General features: G+C 37.9%; 1 protein-coding gene across 5 annotated transcripts in view; it reads right to left on the bottom strand.

Moving 5' to 3' along the window:
* LSM14A (LSM14A mRNA processing body assembly factor) overlaps nt 1–19,874 on the bottom strand; it is a 113,477-nt gene that overhangs the window by 84,358 nt on the left and 9,245 nt on the right. For all 5 annotated transcript variants that reach the window (XM_082863115.1, XM_082863114.1, XM_082863112.1 and 2 more), the window contains exons 2-3: nt 3,618–3,781; nt 813–942 (exon numbers count right to left, since the gene is read on the bottom strand). In XM_082863115.1, the coding sequence (XP_082719241.1) occupies nt 813–942; nt 3,618–3,781 (294 nt within the window). The remainder of the gene's footprint in view (nt 1–812; nt 943–3,617; nt 3,782–19,874) is intronic.

The raw sequence follows: 19,874 nt of genomic DNA, 5'->3' as shown, positions 1-19,874 counted from the left end.
TAGTTGTTTCTGTTTGTATTCATTCAATTTTTGGATTTACTTTTTTCCCACTGTTTTTTATTTTGTGAATAAGTAAAACATTTACATACTTGGAAAGTCACAACTATATAAAAAATATTCATAGAAAGGAATTAATTTTAACAAAACCTGTTAACATACTAATGAGTTTCAAGATAAACCTGAAACTGGATTTGTGATCAGTGAAATAAACTGATAAGTGATTATTTCAATGGAATTAAAAAAGATTAAGGGCTAGAGTTTGAGAGTTAAAACTCTTCTTTATTGTGGAAATTTCAATAAAGGTGTACTTAAGAGCTAAAATGCACAACTATAAAAATAAACACAAAAAAATCTGATCTGATTATACCTAGCTTTTGTACATGATAACCTTTGTTCTCCAATCATAAACAGGACTGTTACTAGCCTAGCCCTCCTATATTTTCTCCTTATAGTGTTATATATTGATATTGCTCCCTAATAATGGCATTATCTCTACTTCCCTTTTTGAAAACCCACAATGTTGGAAAAAATGCTTAGTTTAAATGGATATATCTTATGTAAATTTAAAATAACATTCAATAAAATTTGGTAATTGGATATATCTAGATTTTTTTTAAATGTTAGCATTCTAAGAGATGGCCTTTATAGAACCACTAATCATTAAGGACATTAAAATAAAGTCTTTAAAATAATAGGCTACAAAAGGAACACCAAACAATATGTCTGAAAATTTGTGGTTTTATATATCTTTGTGGTAAAGACAGGGAAATATACAAAAAAGAAAGAAAAAAAAGGAAAAAAGCACAACATACCAACACCAACAGCCCCAAACTGCTGCCCGACTAATGAACTTGGACTGAATTGACTGTATGTTGGCATCCTGCCGAAAGGTCCATAGGAGCCCACTGACTGGAATGAAGAAGTAGATGAGCCTAGTGAAGACTGAAGAAGAGATCATGGGTTAATTTTCCAGGCTCTAAACAATATGTACATAATGGAAAGAAATTCAAATATTTACATTTTAAAGAAAACTATTAAATTACAACTACTAGACACAAAAGCAATTATAACAACTTGCAACATGCATTTAATGTTAAAACAGCTGAATAACCTGATTGCAGAATTTATATACATGTGTCAATTGTACACAATGTGATTTATAAATGCTTTTTTCTACAATGAACTCCTCCTCTGAGTTCGGTTTTACAAGAGATTTAGGAAAGAACCGAAGAAAAGTTACCCGAATAAGTAAACTAACTTTGCTTAAAGAAAAAATATGAGAAAAATCAAATTTCGTTATAGTACTAAGTTTCAGTCTGGTGGTGACATAAGTAAGACATCTCACTTTTGATTTTACTCTTATTTTCAATCACTTGAGGTATACTATTAAATTTATGGGAAAGAAATGCAGAAACAAACTATCCTGTACAAAACCACTTACTACTTACACTTTTAAATAGTTATTATTACGTTAAAGAGCACTTTATAAAAAGCTTCTTACTAAACCTAAAATACATATATATAAATATATTAATATGTATATATACATTAATTTATCTTAACATAAAATGTTTGATAATATAAATATGAAGTGTACTAACAGCCACTAGGATACAAGTTCACTGATGGCAGAACCCTATCTGTATGTTTGCTGCTAGTATCAGACACATGGCAGGTATTCAATAAATACTACTGAACGAATGAATCAAAAGATCAAAAGCCAAAATTTACAGTGGTTGGAAGAAGTTTTTAAAAATCATTTTGAATTGTGCTCTCTAGGTTATTGTCATTCCATAAAACTGACTGATGAAATAAGTTGTTCTCTGGAGAGTTATCAAAAGATATGAGAGTCCGATAACATCGCTCTTTGGTGTAGGCAGCTATTTCTATGAGAATGTGTCTCCTCTCCCTCCATTTAAGAAGTTTGCACTTTCTCAGGATTCTTTCAGACTTAATTCGTCAAAAGTAAGACTTAAAAAGCAGGGGATAGGTAAGAGTAGAGAATTTCTCCAGTTTATGTTGCAAGAACCAAATTTTTTATTTCTTAAAAGGCTTATCTTATACTCAGAAAAATAGTAAGTAAATGTTAAAAGGTACTTTCTCTTTTTTTCCCCATTTTAATTTTATATAGTACTTAATATTTTCTTTAGAAGAGTTCATTAGGTATTTCCTTTTAATAGCTGGAAGGCACATTCTATGCAAGATAATATATATTTTAATAGTCAGTTTTGTGAAAACCTAAGATTTTTATCATTCACAGCATAAAAAAGAGGAAGTTAAAAAAACCCAATAAGCATATTTTACTGCAAATGACCAAAGACTTTTGACAAGAAAAAAACTTGAGAAGAAAATGGATTCAGCAGAAAAACCATATGGGGGCCACAAAGTTTTTAATCATCTATGCCAGGAACTAAAAACACTCATGTTAACCTGCTTCCTCTGCTGCTATAGTAGAAATTCAGAGCTTCTATGTGCTTCCAATTAACATATAAACAGGTACTATAATGAACATCTTCTTTAATTCATAATTTACAATCTTTTAGACATCATGTGTTTCTGTTTTAAATAAAATACACAAATTTTATAATTCCTCGGGCTTCCCTGGTGGCACAGTCGTTAAGAATCCGCCTGCCAATGCAGGGGACATGGGTTCAATCCCTGGTCCGGGAAGATCCCACATGCCATGGAGCAACTAAGCTCATGCGCCACAACTACTGAAGCCTGTGCACCTACAGCCCGTGCTCTGCAACAAGAGAAGCCACAACAATGAGAAGCCCGTGCACCGTAACGAAGAGTAGCCCCCGCTCGCCGCAACTAGAGAAAGCCCGCGCACAGCAACGAAGACCCAACACAGACAAGAATAAAACCAAATAAATAAATTAACTCATTAAAAAAAACCTTCTCTTAATGAGAACACTTAGGATCGTCTTCTTTAATACTTCATTTGGGAATTGAACAACGTATCTGTACGTGTTAAAATCCTTTTATATTTTTGCATTGCATGTATACTATGTAACAAACATATCATATATAATGTGATTTAGCATTTTTTTCATTAAACTTAGTCATCTTACCTAAGAGTAGCCATCACCACCCTGGTTTGTAATATGATCCACATGTGAGTAGTATAGTGGCATGGATCCTGGATTCTAGAGCCAGAATTCCTGGGTCTGTTCAAATTATGGGTCTACTTCAATTTCCTCACTTATAAAAATGAGGATTATAAAAATGAGAATAACTATAGTACCAAGCTGAGAGGGTGTTGTGAGGATTGTCCTATTATATGTGCAGTGCTTTGAATAGTGCTTCTTATAAAGTCAGATCTCAATAAATGTTAGCTATTAACCATTGTTGAAATCAGAAAGTATCTTATGATAAAAATTAATTCCTCAGCTATTTCTTAATCTATTTAGTCCCAACTTATTATCTAAAGAGAAAAACCTGGGTGAGAACATTATCCAGTTATTTTGGGTATCCAGGTAACTAGAAAACGGTAATAAGCTTATATGAACATTTAATCGAGAAAATTTAAAAAACAAAAACAAGGAGAGGCAAAATCCAAGGCTAGTTATGTGCATGAAACTTACTTGAACTCCAAGACAAATTTACTATGTTACCTGAACGATAGCTGGGTCCTGAGGCAAAGAACATTGTGGTTTTGGTGGCTCACAAACAGTGAGGTCTTTAATATCACTCCCACGGAATATAATGTATTCAAAGACTTCATCTCGAGGTGGTATTGGACGATCTGTTGGTCTGTCTTCTGTACCAAAGGACCGAACTGGTGAGAAAACAGAGGATATGAGATACATGTCTACTCACTGTATTCAGCTAGTGCCTCTTACAATGCACTGTTTCAAGTACTAAAGAGCAGTTCTTAAATGCCATCCATAAGAAAGTATTCATTAATTTGTAGCTAAGTAAATTTTTTTTCTTAAGTGGAAAACAGAGTGGGTTTTGCATAGAGCTAAATGTGTTCAATTTAAAAGACTATTGGCGGGGCGGCGGGGCTTCCCTGGTGGCGCAGTGGTTAAGAATCCGCCTGCCAATGCAAGGGACACGGGTTTGAGCCCTGGTCCGGGAAGATCCCACATGCTGCAGAGCAACTAAGTCCGTGCGCCATAACTACTGAGCCTGCGCTCTAGAGCCTGCAAGTCACAACTACTGAGCCCACGTGCCACAACTACTGAAGCCTGCACGTCTAGAGCCCATGCTCCACAAGAGAAGCCACTGCAATGAGAAGCCTGCGCACCGCAACAAAGAGTAGCCCCCGCTCGCCGCAACTAGAAAGTCTGCACAGAGCAATGAAGACCTAATGCGGCCAAAAACAAATAAATAAAATAAATAAATTTATATATTAAAAAAAAAAAGAATCTGCCTGCCAATGCAGGGGACACGGGTTCGAGCCCTGGTCCGGGAAGATCCCACATGCTGCTCAGCAACTAAGCCCGTGCACCACAACTACCGAGCCTGTGCTCTACAGCCCGTGAGCCACAACTACTGAAGCCCGCGTGCCTAGAGCCCGTGCTCCACAAGAGAAGCCACCGCAATGAGAAGCCCACGCACGGCAACGAAGAGTAGCCCCCGCTCACTGCAACTAGAGGGAGCCCGCGCGCAGCGACAAAGACCCAACACAGCAAAAAAAAAAAGTTATCTTTAAAAAAAACAAGACTATCGGTATTATGAGGTTGTGTTCTTCCTACATTTTTATTTACTTATATCTTTGGTGGTTGTGATAAGAGGAGGTGTTAAAAATGTCCTTCATTGTTATTTATTTTTAATGCCCTCATTCAGCAAAATAAAAACTGGCAGCATTTCGTGTGTGTGTGTGTGTGTGTGTGTGTGTGTGTGTGTGTGTGTGTGTGTGTGTGTGTGTGTGTGTAGTAAGTGAAGATGTGAAGATTTTCCCAATCTACAAAAATCCCAAAGTTTTGGAAATTGAGCTTTGGGTTTAAGAGAAGAAAATGGAAAGAATATCCATCTTGGTGAATAGTACGTCCTCTAGAAGCCAAGGAAAGCAGCTGTCAAACTATTCAGCTCCATGGGATAGCCTTAAAATATCTATCTCATAATTAAATCTGATTATTTTAACACTTAAGATAGCATTACTCAAAGGTGAACTGTGGACCACCTGCATCAGGGTAAGCTAGAAAGATTCTCAAATCCACTGACTCAAATCTTCTGGGAAGAGGGTATAGAAATCTGCATTTTAAACCAATTCCTCAAGAGTTTCTTATGAATACTAAAGTTTCAGGTTCACTATCTTAGGAGACTTCTGATGTTGATATCCCTATAAAAACTCCAAATAAGAAAGTTTTCAATATCAGATATTATTTATTTAAAGAGTGTCCTAGAGGAAGTAAACACCTTAACATTGTGCAAAGTTTTGAATGTATGCATTTTTCTGCAGAATTGATCCATAGCTAGATAGAAAATAAAGATTTCAGTTTAAATAATGCCTTTTTTTAAATCCTAAAAATTCTTTCTAGTACTTATGAGACTTCCAGGAAAGATGATGGCATGGTTGTAGGTTTGCAGAATATGCCTCCCTAAAAACTAAAGAAAATTAAAAAGTTTAAATATCCTTAAACCAGGAAAATACCTCAAACCTATACCATAAAGCTTTATTAAAAACTATCATTCAGATACTGAATAAGTTAGTACAAACCAGAAGACCAAGTCCAGAATCCACATGTAGCATGCTGAGAAATTTTCCCAGGCACCCTCCAACCTGGTGGACGGGACACAGATGTGATAAAGGAAAAGATGTAGGACGTCCTAGCTGAAGCATCCCTTCCTCTGGTGGCCGAACAATACTTTATCAGGGCGGGAGCAAGTGACAAGGTCCTACATCTTGTCCTTTAACCAAAAGGAAGGCCAAAAAGAATTAGAAAAAGCAAGACTAATAAAATTACAAGTAGGCCAATCTCACTCCTAAACTTAGCACCACCACTATCGCCACCATACAATGCTTTATAAAGTCCCAGACCTCCAAAGTAACAGATTAGCTCATCCTGAAGCTGCAGGCAGGTGGGGTGGGGTTAAAGGTCTTCCATCTATTTACAAAACCAAAGAGACGCTCTACTAGGCTTTCTAAGGCATAACAAAACCATTCAAACTATACCCACGTAGTCAAAAGAAAGATGAAAAATCCATTCAGGATTAATATTTATCACAGGAAACAGAAGAAAATTTCAGAAAGAACTGCTTTACATTCTCAAGAAAAATAAAACTCTTCTGATCAAAATGATACTGAAAAGAAAAGGTAGCATAGTTAAGGAAAGAAAAAATAGACAAGGCAAATATAACAGCAGAACTAATAAAACATATCGACAATAAGCAGAACAGTCTCTGAGAAAGACAACAGAACAAATAAGAGAAAATATAACTAAAGATATAACAAGCATCCTGACATAAAGACCTAAATTTGATCAAGTTTCACTGTACTTCCAGGAAAAAAAAAATTAGTGCACTATAAGCCATACAGACTTATCCTTTGCTACATCAAAATAAAGAACTCACAGAAACAGTGCCATCAAAAAATAAGAGATGGACAACAAATCCATTTAAGCACATAAATATATGTGACAATTTACTAAGGCGCTAGAATAGAATGTAAATTTAATAGTTCTGAAAAAGACTACAAAGTGTTGCAAAAATTGGATGGTACCTATTTCACACAGTATTCTAACAAAAATTGGGAGATGAAAATGACAAGAAGCAGAGGAAACACAAAAGGAAATTTATAAATTAATACTCATCTTTTATAGTAGGAGTCACCTCATAAAATTTGGGGGGAAGTTGATAAATTAACATATGTAGGCTTAAAAATTTGTTATTTGCAGTCCTAAAGGTAACCAACAATAGAGTTGAAAACTAAAGGCATACTTTCCAAAATATGGTATGAAGAAAACCGTTACCGGGCTTCCCTGGTGGTGCAGTGGTTAAGAATCTGCCGCCAATGCAGGGGACACGGGTTCGAGCCCTGGTCCAGGAAGATCCCACATGCCGCGGAACAACTAAACCCATGCGCCACAACTACTGAGCCTGAGCTCTAGAGCCCGCAAGCCACAACTACTGAGCCCTCGTGCCACAACAACTGCAGCCCGCGTGCCTAGAGTCCGTGCTCCTCAACAAGAGAATCCACTGCTATGAGAAGCCCACGCACCGCAATGAAGAGTAGCCCCTGCTCACCGCAACTACAGAAAGCCAGCGCAGCAACAAAGATCAATGCAGCCAAAAATAAATAAATAAAAATAAAAGTTCCCTTAAAAAAAAAAAGCTACCATACAGCAAAAGAGGGAAAATGAAAAAGTATGAAAACAGAGACCATGAGTTTGAGAAACAGGCTCTAATGATGGAAACCGATTTGATCAGATTTAATGTTTTCAACAGACAGTTCTTGTAGCATTATAAAGAATAAGTTAATTAGAAGAGCAATCAGAAGGGAACACATGTCTGGAAGATAACAACAAATGAGAGGTGGTGAAGGTTGAAACCTGGACATTGAGAATAGAAAGAGAGAAGGCCGGACAAACACAGAAAAGGTAGAAAATTACTAGTACTATTCTGCTACAAAACATTTCAATACATGAATTAGCTCATGTGCAACTGGTTAGTAAGGGAATTATGTCAGTACAGTCAAAAATCACATTGTTTCATCCCTAAGTTTTTTAACCTGTTATTTTTATTTATTTATTGCACTTTAGGGGGCAGCAGCTAAACACAGAAAGCCACAGAGTAACAGTATATGATGCCCAATCACCCCAAGTTTCCTCTTGGCTCAATTTGGCTATGTAATCAGTCTTATAAGTGCTTATTGCATGGTTCTGCATGGTTCTCCCTGATCCTGATGCACTCTTTCATTGTCTCCAACAGCAGATTCAACTCTTTTTTATACTTTCTTCCATCAGGCTACCTTACATTTTTTTCTTTCAAGCTGGTAGACGACTTCATTGCTAGGTATACTTCACCAGCATTTTTGTTAACGCTATCATTTCCATTCATTTTCTTTTTCTTCTTTTCTTTTTTTTTTTGGCCACACCACTTGGCTTGCAGGATCTTAGGTCCCGGACCAGGGATTGAACCTGGGCCCCAGCAGTGAAAGCGCCAAGTCCTAACTAACCACTGGACTGCCAGGGAATTCCCTATTTTTCTTAATTGTGGTTAAGAATACATAACATGAGATCTACCCTCTTAACAAAATTTTAAGTGTACATCACAGTATTGTTAATTATAAACAGAGCTCTACAACTTTACCACCTTGCTTAACGGAAACTTTATACCCACTGAACCACAGTGTATCATTTCCTCCTACCCGTAGCCCCTGGCAACCACTATCCTCCAGTATATTTTCTTCTGTAACTTGGAAAATAAAATCAAAAAGGAAGCAGAGGGCCAGTTTGGAAATTACTGGGCAAGTGCTGGTGAAAAGGTACCTAAAGAAGGAGGTCAAAATATAACATTATTTATCAAATGTAATTTCTTACTTAGAGTTCTACAACTCTGTCCACTTTTTTCCAAAATAGACTGCTATATTATTTGTTACATCAAATAATATATTTGATATACAATAATATATTGTATATTAGGTAAATATACAGTAACATTAAACATGCTATGTATGAGGCAGATTATAAAACTATTATTTTCAAAAGATTACAACTATCTGAAATTAAAACATATATGTGAGTGACATCATGGAAGATGGTAGAGTAGGAAGATCCAGGAATTGGTCCCTCCACCCAAACAACTATTGGGCTGGCAAACAGTCTGAATTAACCTTTGTGGAACTATGGAATCTAGTCAAATGCCTGTAGCATCCAAGGGAGCACCTAATGAAGAAAGAGGCCAGTAACCTTTGGTGAACTCTGGCATTTTGCAGAGTGGCTGGCTATTACCATTCATCATCTCCCATCTCTGTCAAGGGCAGCTGTGGGGACAGTGGCCCATGTTTCTGGTGCAGCTTGCTGATGCCAGGTGGGCAACAGGGATCCTGTCCTCCAAAAAATTAGGGTTGTATGACATGATCTGCCTGAAAATTCACTGAGGGCCCAGCACAGAGGCTGGCCATTGTTTCAACCCTCAAGGGCAGGGCACAAGTGGCTTCTCTAGTAGTGCTGGTGAAGGCATTTAGAAGAGTTAGCATATCCTTTCCCCCCTCAACAATAGCAGAATGTACATTATTCTAAATTGCACATGGAACTTTTTCAGGACAGACCAAATTTTAGGCCAAAACCAACTCTCAATAAATTGAAAAGGATTGAATTTTATGAAGTATTCTCTGACCACAGTGGAATGAAGCTAGAAATTAATAATAGAAGGGAAACTGGAAAATTCACAAGTACGTGTAAATTAAACTGACTCTTAAAGAACCAATAAGTCAAAGAAGAAATCACTAGGGAAATTAAGAAAAATCTGAAGACAATTGGAAAAGAAAATACCACCTGTCAAAATCAGGGGATGTAGAGAATGCCATACTCAAGCAGGAAATTTATAAATGCTACACTAAAAGAATCTCAAATGATCTTTATTAAGAAACTAGAAAAAGAACAAACTAAACCCAAATCCAGCAGAAGGAAGGAAGGAAATTATACTGGATTAGGGATGAGATGAACAACATAGAGAACAGAAAAACAGAATCATCAAAGCCAAAAATTGGTTCTTTGAAAAGATCAACAAAATAGACAAACCTTTAGCTAGACTAGACTGACTAAAGAAAAAGATGAGCAGATGTAAATAACTAAAATCAGATGAAAGCAAGGACATTACTACCAACTTTATAGAGATTAAAAGACTCAGAGAATACTACAGACAACGTATGCCAACAAAATAGATAAACTAGACAAAAAAGAAAAATTCCCAGAAACATACAAATTACCAAAACTGACTCAAGAAGAAATAGAAAATCTCAACAGATCTTTAACAGGTCCAACAAGAGACTGGACCAGTAATCAAAAACCTCCAAAGAACCAGGTCCAGTTTCACTGGTGAATTTTACTAAACATTTTAACATCAATCCTACTCAAACCTCTCCAAAAAAACAGAAGAAAAGGGAACACTTCCTAACACATTCTATTAGGCCAGCATTACCCTGACACCAAGGACAGACAAAGATACTGTAAGAAAACTACACACCAATATCTCTTATGAATACAGACACAAAAACCCTCAGCAAAATACCGGCAGACTGAATTCAACAGTACATTAAAAGGACTATAAACCATGACCAACTGGGATTTTATTCTAAGAATGCAAGGGTGGTTTAACACACAAAAAAATTTAATGTAATATGCCACATTAATAGACCAAGGTAGGGGGGAACCCCACAGGTTTACTGCAATAGATGCAGGAAAAGCGGTTGTTAAATTTAACACCCTTTCATGGTAAAAATACTTAGCAAACTAGGAAAGGAAGAAAACTTACTTTACATGATAAAGGGCATATATGAAAAACCCACAGTTAACATCACATTCAATGGTGAAAGACAGAAAACATTCCCCTAAGAACAGAAACAAGACAAGGATGTCCACTTTCACCACTGCTATTCAACAATGTACTAGAAGACTTAGCCAGCACAATTAGGCAAGAAAAAGAAATAAAAGGCATCCAAATAAGAAAGAAGTAAAACTCTTTTTGCAGATGACACAATTCCCATATATAGAAAAGTCCATAAAATCTATTTTTTAAAAAACTACTAGAGCTAATAAATGAAGTCAGCAAAGTTACAGGTACAACATCAGCACAAAAATCAGCCGTGTTTCTACCTACCAACAATGACCAATCCGAAAAGGAAACTAAGAAAACAATCCCACTTACAACAGCATCCAAATGAATATCTAAGAATAAATTTAACCAAGGAGGTAAAAAACTTGTACACTAACAATTACAAAATGTTGCTGAAAGAAACTGAAGACCTAAATAAATGGAAAGTCATCCCAGGTTCATGGATTGGAAGACTTAAGATTACAATGCTCCTCAAAGTGATCTACAGATTCAGTGCAGTCTCTATCAAAATTACAATGGCCTTCCCCCTTCCCCCAGAAATGGAAAAGCTAACTCTCAAATTTATATGGAACTTCAAGGGAGCCTGAATAGACAAAAGAATTTTGAAAACATTGGAGGACTCATACTTCCTGATTTCAAGATCTACTACAAAGCTACAGTAGTCAAAATAGTGTGGTATTGGCATAATGACAGACATATAGATTTATGGGATGGAATACAGAGTCCAGAAGTAAACCCAAATATCTATGACCAATTAATTTTAGACAAGGGTCCAAGACTGTTCAACAGGGATAATAGAACAGTCTCTTCAAAAAATGTTCTGGGCTTCCCTGGTGGCGCAGTGGTTGAGAGTCCGCCTGCCGATGCAGAGGACATGGGTTCGTGCCCCAGTCCGGGAAGATCCCACATGCCGCGGAGTGGCTGGGCCCGTGAGCCATGGCTGTTGAGCCTGCGCGTCCGGAGCCTGTGCTCCTCAACGGGAGAGGCCACAACAGTGAAAGGCCCGTGTACAGCAAAAAAAATAATAATAAAAAAAATAATAATAATAAAATAATAAAAAAGTTCTGGGACAACTAGATAAATGTGAAAGAATGAGGGTGAAATCGTACCTTACTCCATATTATCCCTAATTATCCCTAAGTGGGTGTGATATTAAGATATCATAAGAAATACACACACATATATATATATATGTCTTTATCTCTAGCTCCTGGCCAGAGTGCCTAAAACTTCTGTAATTTCCTAAGAGATAAAGGTACTAAGAGCATCTTTTGCTCTAATGTTTGGTCTTTGACCTTGGCTTCTGACATAGAGCTCCTAAATCTCTTGGAATTTCCTGGGTGATATCAGAGCATCTTTTGCTCTAATGAGGAGACTCTTGGTGAACTCCTGGATAGCTTCAGGAAGGGGGCTGGACATCAGAAAGATGAAGCTATGATAAGGAGCTTGAAACTTTCAGCCTCACCTCCTACCCTCTAAGGAGGGAGAGGGACTTGAGATTGAGTTAATAATTGATCACGCCTATGTGATGAAGCCTCCATAAAAATCTGTAAACTATGGGGTTTGGAGAGCTCCCTGGTTGGTAAAGATGTGGAGGTGCTGGGAGGGTGATGTGCCTACAGAAGGCACGGAAGCTCGGCACCACTTCCCACATTTTACCCTCTACATCTCTTTCATCCGACTGTTCCTGAGTTGTATTCTTTTATAATAAACCAGTAATCTAACAAGTAAACTGCTTTCCTGAGTTCTGTGTGCTGTTCTAGAAAATGATCAAACCAAGGAAGGGGTTGTGGCAACCCCCAATTTATAACCAGTTGGTTAAAAATACAGGTCACAAGCTGGGCCTTGAGACTGCTGTGGGGAGTGAGTGGGGGGAAGTCTTATGGAACTGAGCCCTTAACCTGTGGTATCTGACACTAACTTCAGATAGACAGTGTCAGAATTGAGTTAAATTGTAGGACACCCAGTTGGTGCCCAAGGAGTTGGAGAATTGATTGATGTGGGAACCCCCCCCCCCACAATTTGGAAGCTAGAATGGAAGAGAAACACAGAATTTTTCTTTTAGTGGGTCAGTGACCTAAATATAAGAGCCAAAACTATAAAAATATTAAGAGAACATAGGAGTAATCTTTATGACCCTGAATTTGACAACGGATTCTTAGATTTGACACTAAAAGCAACAGCGACAGAAGAAAAAGACAGATGAATTGGACTTCATAAAAATTAACCCTTCATAAAAATTAAACCCCTTCTTAAACAGTATTAAGAATATTAAAAGACAAGCTATGAAATAAGAGAAATGTTTGTAAGTCATATATAAGCGTTTAATATGTAGAATATATAAAGAACTCAACAAATTGTTAAAGACAAACAATCCAATTAAAAATGAGCAAAAACTTGGAGACACTTCTCAAAAGAAGATATACAAATAGCCAACAAGATCATGAAAAGATGTTTAATATCATAAGTCATTATGGAAATGCAAATCAAAACCAACATGAAATACCACTTCACAACTACCAGGATGGCTTTAGTAATAAAATCAGAAAATAACAAATATTGACGAGGATGTGGAGAAATAGGAACCCTTGCACACTGCTGGTAGAAATGTGAAATGGTGCAGCTGCTGTGGAAAATAGCTTGGTGGTTCCTCAAAAAACTAAACATATAATAACCAAATGACTCAGCAATTTCACTCATATATAAAAAACCTATGTCCACACAGAAATGAATGTTTCAAGTAGTATTATTCATAATAGTCAAAAGTTGGAAACTACCCAAATGCCCATCAACAGATGAACAAACTGTGTTTTTTACACATACACACACACACACACACACACCACACACACACACACATACACACAAACGAGTATTATCCAGCCATAAAAAGGAACAAAATGCTGATACAGGGCTTCCCTGGTGGCGCAGTGGTTGGGAGTACGCCTGCTGATGCAGGGGACACAGGGACACGGGTTCGTGCCCCGGTCCAGAAGGATCCCACATGCCGCGGGGCGGCTGGGCCCGTGAGCCATGGCCGCTGAGCCTGCGCGTTCGGAGCCTGTGCTCCGCAGCGGGAGAGGCCACGGTAGTGAGAGGCCCGTGTACCGCAAAAAAAAAAAAAACAAAAAACAAAATGCTGATACATGTTACAGCTAGAAAGAAGCTCCAAAGCATTATGCTAAGTGAAAGAAGACAGACACAAAAGTCACCTATTATACAATCCCTTTTATATAATATACCCAGAATGGGAAAAGCCAGAGAGACAGAAAGCAGATTAGTGGTTATTGAGGAAAGGTGGGGAAATGGGGAGGGAATTACTTAATGGGTAAGGGGTATTTTCCCAAGGTGATGAAAAAGTTTTGAAATTAAGGAGAGGTAGCGGTTACACAACACTGTGACTAAACTAAATGCCACTGAATCATACACTTTATAATGGTTAATTGTATGTTATATGAATTTCACATCAATAACATACACAGGGACTTCACTGGCAGTCCAGTGGTTAAGACTCTGTACTTCCACTGCAGGGGGCACGGGTTCAAGCCCTGGTCTTCCTGGTACGGAAACTAAGATCCCACATGCCACACGGTGAGACAAAACAAAAACAAAAACAAAAAACCACACACACACACACCCCTACAAATATAGCTGGTAAGAGAATACACAAAATGATAATAATAGTTGGATGAGAATGTTAAAACTAGGCGTGGTTGTCCTCTATATTCTCAACTTCATCATGTTGTTACCTTGCTTTAATAAGTATTCTAGTTTTTCTTATTCCCCAAACTAGAAAAGCCCAAATTTTAGGCCAGTGTTCAAAACAGGGGGAAGTAGGGAAAATACTTTTTTTTTCTATTAGTCTTAAAAGAATATAATCAATTCCCCACTCTGGCTACAAATAGCAAAGATTTATTAATAAAAATGTATACCATGATACTCTTTTTTAAAAAAAGAGATAGGGTCAAAGCTCTGGCAAAATCATTTATCTAAAATATCTCTATCTCTAAATCAAGGCAAGCTCAAATATCACACTGTCAAACCTGGTTAACAGTATATTAACACCCATACCCATAGTCATAGTACATGACTACAGGGAAGAGCTATAGTGACCAAATTCCCAATACAATACGTCCATTATAAAATACCAAAGCTTTCTAAGTTTAAATGATAAATATGTCCATAGTCAAGTATGGTTACCATCCTCAAAATAACATTAATATTTTCCAAAAGCCTTAACTTTTTTTTTTTTAAGTCTTTACTGAATTTGTTACAATATTGCTTCTGCTTTATGTTTTGGATTTTCAGCCCCCCTGAGGCATGTGGGATCTTAGCTCCCTGACCAGGGATTGAACCCGCACCCCCTGCAATGGAAGGCGCAGTCTTAACCACTGGACCACCAGGGAAGTCCCAAGGCTTAACTTTTGGACACAAACTAAAAATTATAAATTAGGCTCTAATACTGCCTGATGAAGAAGAAAAATAAGTCTGTTGAATACTAAAATGGGAGAGCAATAAACAAAAGGTTGACTCATTCAAGAAATGTCCAAAAGTTAGTTGCGAAACTAAGGCTAAGTTCAAATGGAAATCTAGAATAACATTTATAGTGTCGTTTTAAAAAATATATATTATTTTTTAATTAATTAATTTATTTATTTTTGGCTGCGTTAGGTCTTCATTGCTGCGCGCAGGCTTTCTCTAGTTGCGGTGAGCAGGGGCTACTCTTTGTTGCAGTGCATGGGCTTCTCACTGTGGTGGCTTCTCTTGTTGCAGAGCACGGGCTCTAGGCACATGGGCTTCAGTAGTTGTGGCTCACGGGCTCTAGAGCGCACGCTCAGCAGCTGTGGCACATGGGCTTAGTTGCTCCGCGGCATGTGCGATCTCCCCAGATCAGGGCTCGAACCCGTGTTCCCTGCATTGGCACGCGGATTCTTAACTACTGCACCACCAGGGAATTCCCCTGATGTAGTCTTAAAGTTAAAACTCCTGTCAAGTATCAGTTGTAAGACCTGGTCCCAGACACTTACCCAAACTTAAGTTCCAACCAAGCTCATTATTCTCCATACACGGAGCAGGTTTTCCGTCCTCTACCAAAACTCCTCCCCACATCTGACCTATCCTAAATTTCAGCTTGGATACTACTTGTATTCCTCATGGTTCTCCAGAGAAACAGAACCAACAGGATGCACGTATACACACACAGACACAGAGAGATTTATTTTAAGAAATTGGGCTCATGTGAAAATCCCAAATGTGCAGAGTAGGCCAGCAGGCTGGAGACCTGGAAAAGAGTTGTGTTTGAGTCCAAAGGTGGTCTGCTGGCAGAATTCCTTCTTGCTCAGAGGAGGTCAGTCTTTGTTCTATTAGGGCCTTCAACTTGACTGGATGAGGCCCACCCACGTCCCACATCATGGAGAGTAAATATGCTTTACTTTAAAGTCCAGTAATTTAAATATTAATCTGGTTAAAAAAACACCTTCAGAAAGGTCCAGAATATTTGACCAAATATCTGGGCACTGTGGCCCAGCCAAATTGACACAACACTAGCCATCACACAACTCCACCAGTGATATTCCCAGATGGAAGTAACACATTCTTCCTCTAAAAATCACACAGTATTCTACCATTGGATATACCTACCTCTTGTAAAAGTGAAAGATCTTCAGGACAAAGATCTGTATCTTTGTTAACTACCACAGTATCTAACACAGTGCCCTACATATTGCTGACATTTGAATATTTCTTTTTTTTTTAAACATCTTTATTGGAGTATAATTGCTTTACAATGGTGTGTTAGTTTCTGCTGCATAACAAAGTGAATCGGCTATATGTGTACATATATTCCCAAATCTCCCTCTTGCGTCTCCCTCCCACCCTCCCTATCCCACCCCTCTAGGTGGACACAAAGCACCTAGCTGATCTCCCTGTGCTATGCAGCTGCTTCCCACTAGCTATCTATTTTACATTTGGTAGTGTATATATATCAATGACACTCTCTCACTTCCTCCCAGCTTACCCTTCCCCCCCCCTTGTCCTCAAGTCCATTCTCTATGTCTGCCGTCTTTATTCCCATCCTGCCCCTAGGTTCTTCATAACTTTTTTTTTTTTTTTTTAGATTCCATATATATGTGTTAGCATACGGTATTTGTTTTTCTCTTTCTGACTTACTTCACTCTGTAGGACAGACTCTAGGTCCATCCACCTCACTACAAATAACTCAATTTTGTTTCTTTTTGTGGCTGAGTAATATTCCATTGTATATATGTGCCACATCTTCTTTAGTCATTCATCTGTCGATGGACACTTAGGTTGGTTCCATGTCCTGGCTGTTGTAAATAGAGCTGCAATGAACATTGTTGTACATGACTCTTTTTGAATTATGGTTTTCTCAGGGTATATGCCCAGTACTGGGATTGCTGGTTTGTATGGTAGTTCTATTATTAGTTTAAGGAACCTCCATACTGTTCTCCATAGTGGCTGTATCAATTTACATTCCCACCAACAGTGCAGGAGGGTTCCCTGTTCTCCACACCCTCTCCAGCATTTATTGTTTGTAGTTTTTTGATGATGGCCGTTCTGACTGGTGTGAGGTGATACCTCATGGTAGTTTTGATTTTGAATATTTCTTGAATAAATTCTACAGTGGAAAAAGCTACTAAGTAAGCTATTTCCAAAATTGCTGAGCACTGTTTAATACCAAAGGAATTGAATTAAGTTACACAATAAACCTACTTAGAATAAAATGGGAAAATGACTATTTACAGCAAAAAGAAATAGCTGGACATCAATAGGATGGGCAAACAGAAAAAACAGCACATGGATTTAAAAGCTGCACTTGGTATTTTTTTTTCTCCTTCTGATATTTATCCTTAAGTACAGTTCTTGGTGCAAATCCAATATCCAATATTTATCCTTAAGTACAGTGCTTGGTGCAAATCCAGTATCATATATAAACTTTTGCTGAAACTATTTGAGATACTATATATTTGGAATAGCTGTTATATAAGGGTTTAATACAAGGTTTAATTATTTAAATATTAAAATATCTTCACTCATCAAGCTATCTCTCCAAAATGTACTACCCTACACAGACCCTGACAGCAGGACAGTAGTAAGCAGGCTCTGGATTTTTTTTACTTGGGCGGGGAGCTTTAAAAAATAAGATTCCACAGGCCTGGACTTTGAATCATACCACAGCCTGTCACCACAAACCTCCGCCTTCTGCACACCTGCACTTTCTCCTTTGGTCCATTCTTCACACTACTTTCCTTCTATTAGGGAATATTACTGCGCTGAATAAAAACATCTGTCCCCAGCCTCTGTAATCTCTTCCTGTACCCACTATATACTTGTCATCCTTAATAGAGACATTACTACTGACCTCTCCGCAATATTCTCAATCTCCTCAGCGCTGTCACATGCCAGTCACTGGTGACTCTAAGATAACAGAGTTCACAGCCCAGATGACTTTCCTCTCACCTTTTCAAACATATTCTTAAAACCAACTCCTTATCACTTAATTCTAAAAGTAAACTCCTGTTTGACTAAAAAGACTCCAAATGGTCTTGTCTTTTTCATTAATACATTTCATTATCTTCACTCATCTTCTCCCCTCTTCCTTGCAGTCTTGGGGGAAGTAAGATCCATACATTTCTTTTAACCCAATGTCATCTTCCACGATTATAGGTTTGAGACCTTGCTCAGTCTTACTTGCAACTTCACTTGCTTCCTCCTGTTGGATTACTAATACATGCAGATTTACTCAGACATATCTTTGCTCAACCATGAGAATTTCAGACTGAGCTCAAGGGAATAACGACTAGTGAGAATAAGAATTTAGAAAGAGTGCCATGAAGAGAGAATTGTAAAACCAGAAAGCAATTTGAAAATTCAGATGGTGATGCAAAACAACAGTAATAATGCAAAACACATAAATAAGGACCTCTTTGAAATTGTAGATCCTGAAACATTTCTATAAAGCACAGGATGGCAAAAGAAAATTTGTTTATACTTATTATTACTAATCTGAGAGAATAAAATATTCTCAATACTGTCTTAATTTATCATACTGTCTTTTCCTATTAAATGTCAAGTTCAACCACACATTTTCTGACCGAGGAGAATTTTCAGAAATAATAATTCTTTATGTGATCAACAGTTAATTTGCTATGCACAAGGGACACAAGGGGGGGAAAGATGCTGAGGTCTAGTAATGAAAGATAAGAAAAGCTTGATAAGCACAAAAAGAAAATAGAAGGTAAAACACGAACACAGAAGATGCAATGAACACTTCCTGACTAGGGTAATCAAGGAAGGCTTTGCAGGGGTGGTGATACTGAAGCAGAATCTAGGAGTATAAACCTGATTCCCTCCTGATCCATTCCCAATTTTGGTCAATAGGAACCATTATAGGTACCACCATTCGATTCCTCCCTGTTCCTTGTTCAATTCTTTAAAGGCCAACCCATTCTCCTAATTTCTCATGTATCTGCTCTTTCTTCTCTATTTTAACTAGTTGAGGTCTGTATTCCTTCTTTCCCAAACTCTTAAAATATTCCAACCGAACTCAATATTGTCCGCTCATATTGTCCCTCACCCCCAATTTTTGCACAATGCTGTCAGCATAAACTTCCTAAACCTGGACTCTGACACATCACTTTATTGGCCAAAAACTTTCCGTGGCTCCTTACAATCCACCAAGAAAACTCAGACTTGTTCGCATGTCATTCAAATGACAAACGGAATAAACAAAGGTAAATGTAGCAGTGGAAAGAAGCAAAATAAAAGGGGACGGAGTGCTTGAATCTGTCATCTGACATATTTTCCTTGGGACTTGAGCCTTCCAGAGCGGTTAGTCCTTCTCTTTCGTTTGTGATTTCATTATCAATCTGTTGCTTTGTTCCATTTCTTCAACAGCCATGTAAGAAGGAAGAACATTCCAGTCAAGAGAACCTTGCGAAAAGGCCACAAATCTGAAGGAACTTGACTGATCTGAAGACCTAAATGACAACTAGTGTGGTCCTACCTTAGGTGAGTTGCAAGGTGTTGTGGGTAAGGATAAGTCTTGGACTTTGTGTTGTAGTTGTCTCTGTTCACTTCCCTGACAGACTGCAAACTCCCTGTGACCAAGGATTGGACACTTCTTCCTAGATATCCTCTTCATGTGGCTAATTGTGACTATCTGTCAGGCCCTAACTTAGCTGCTGGGTCCTCAAGAACCTTGTCTCTGTTGCTCTCTTTTGTTTACTAGCACCTAGCATAGTGTTTAACATATAGTCATAGTAGGCGCTCAGTAATTCTCTTGAATGGATATAATAAGCACCAGGCAGATACAAGCTTCCCTTATGCCCCATGTGCTCCATGCTGTC

The sequence above is a fragment of the Leucopleurus acutus genome (genome assembly GCF_964270905.1).
Source record: "Leucopleurus acutus genome assembly, chromosome: 20".
Lineage (NCBI taxonomy): Eukaryota > Metazoa > Chordata > Mammalia > Artiodactyla > Delphinidae > Leucopleurus > Leucopleurus acutus.
The sequence above is the reverse complement of the archived record's forward strand: the minus strand, read 5'-3'. Positions and strand labels throughout refer to the sequence as shown.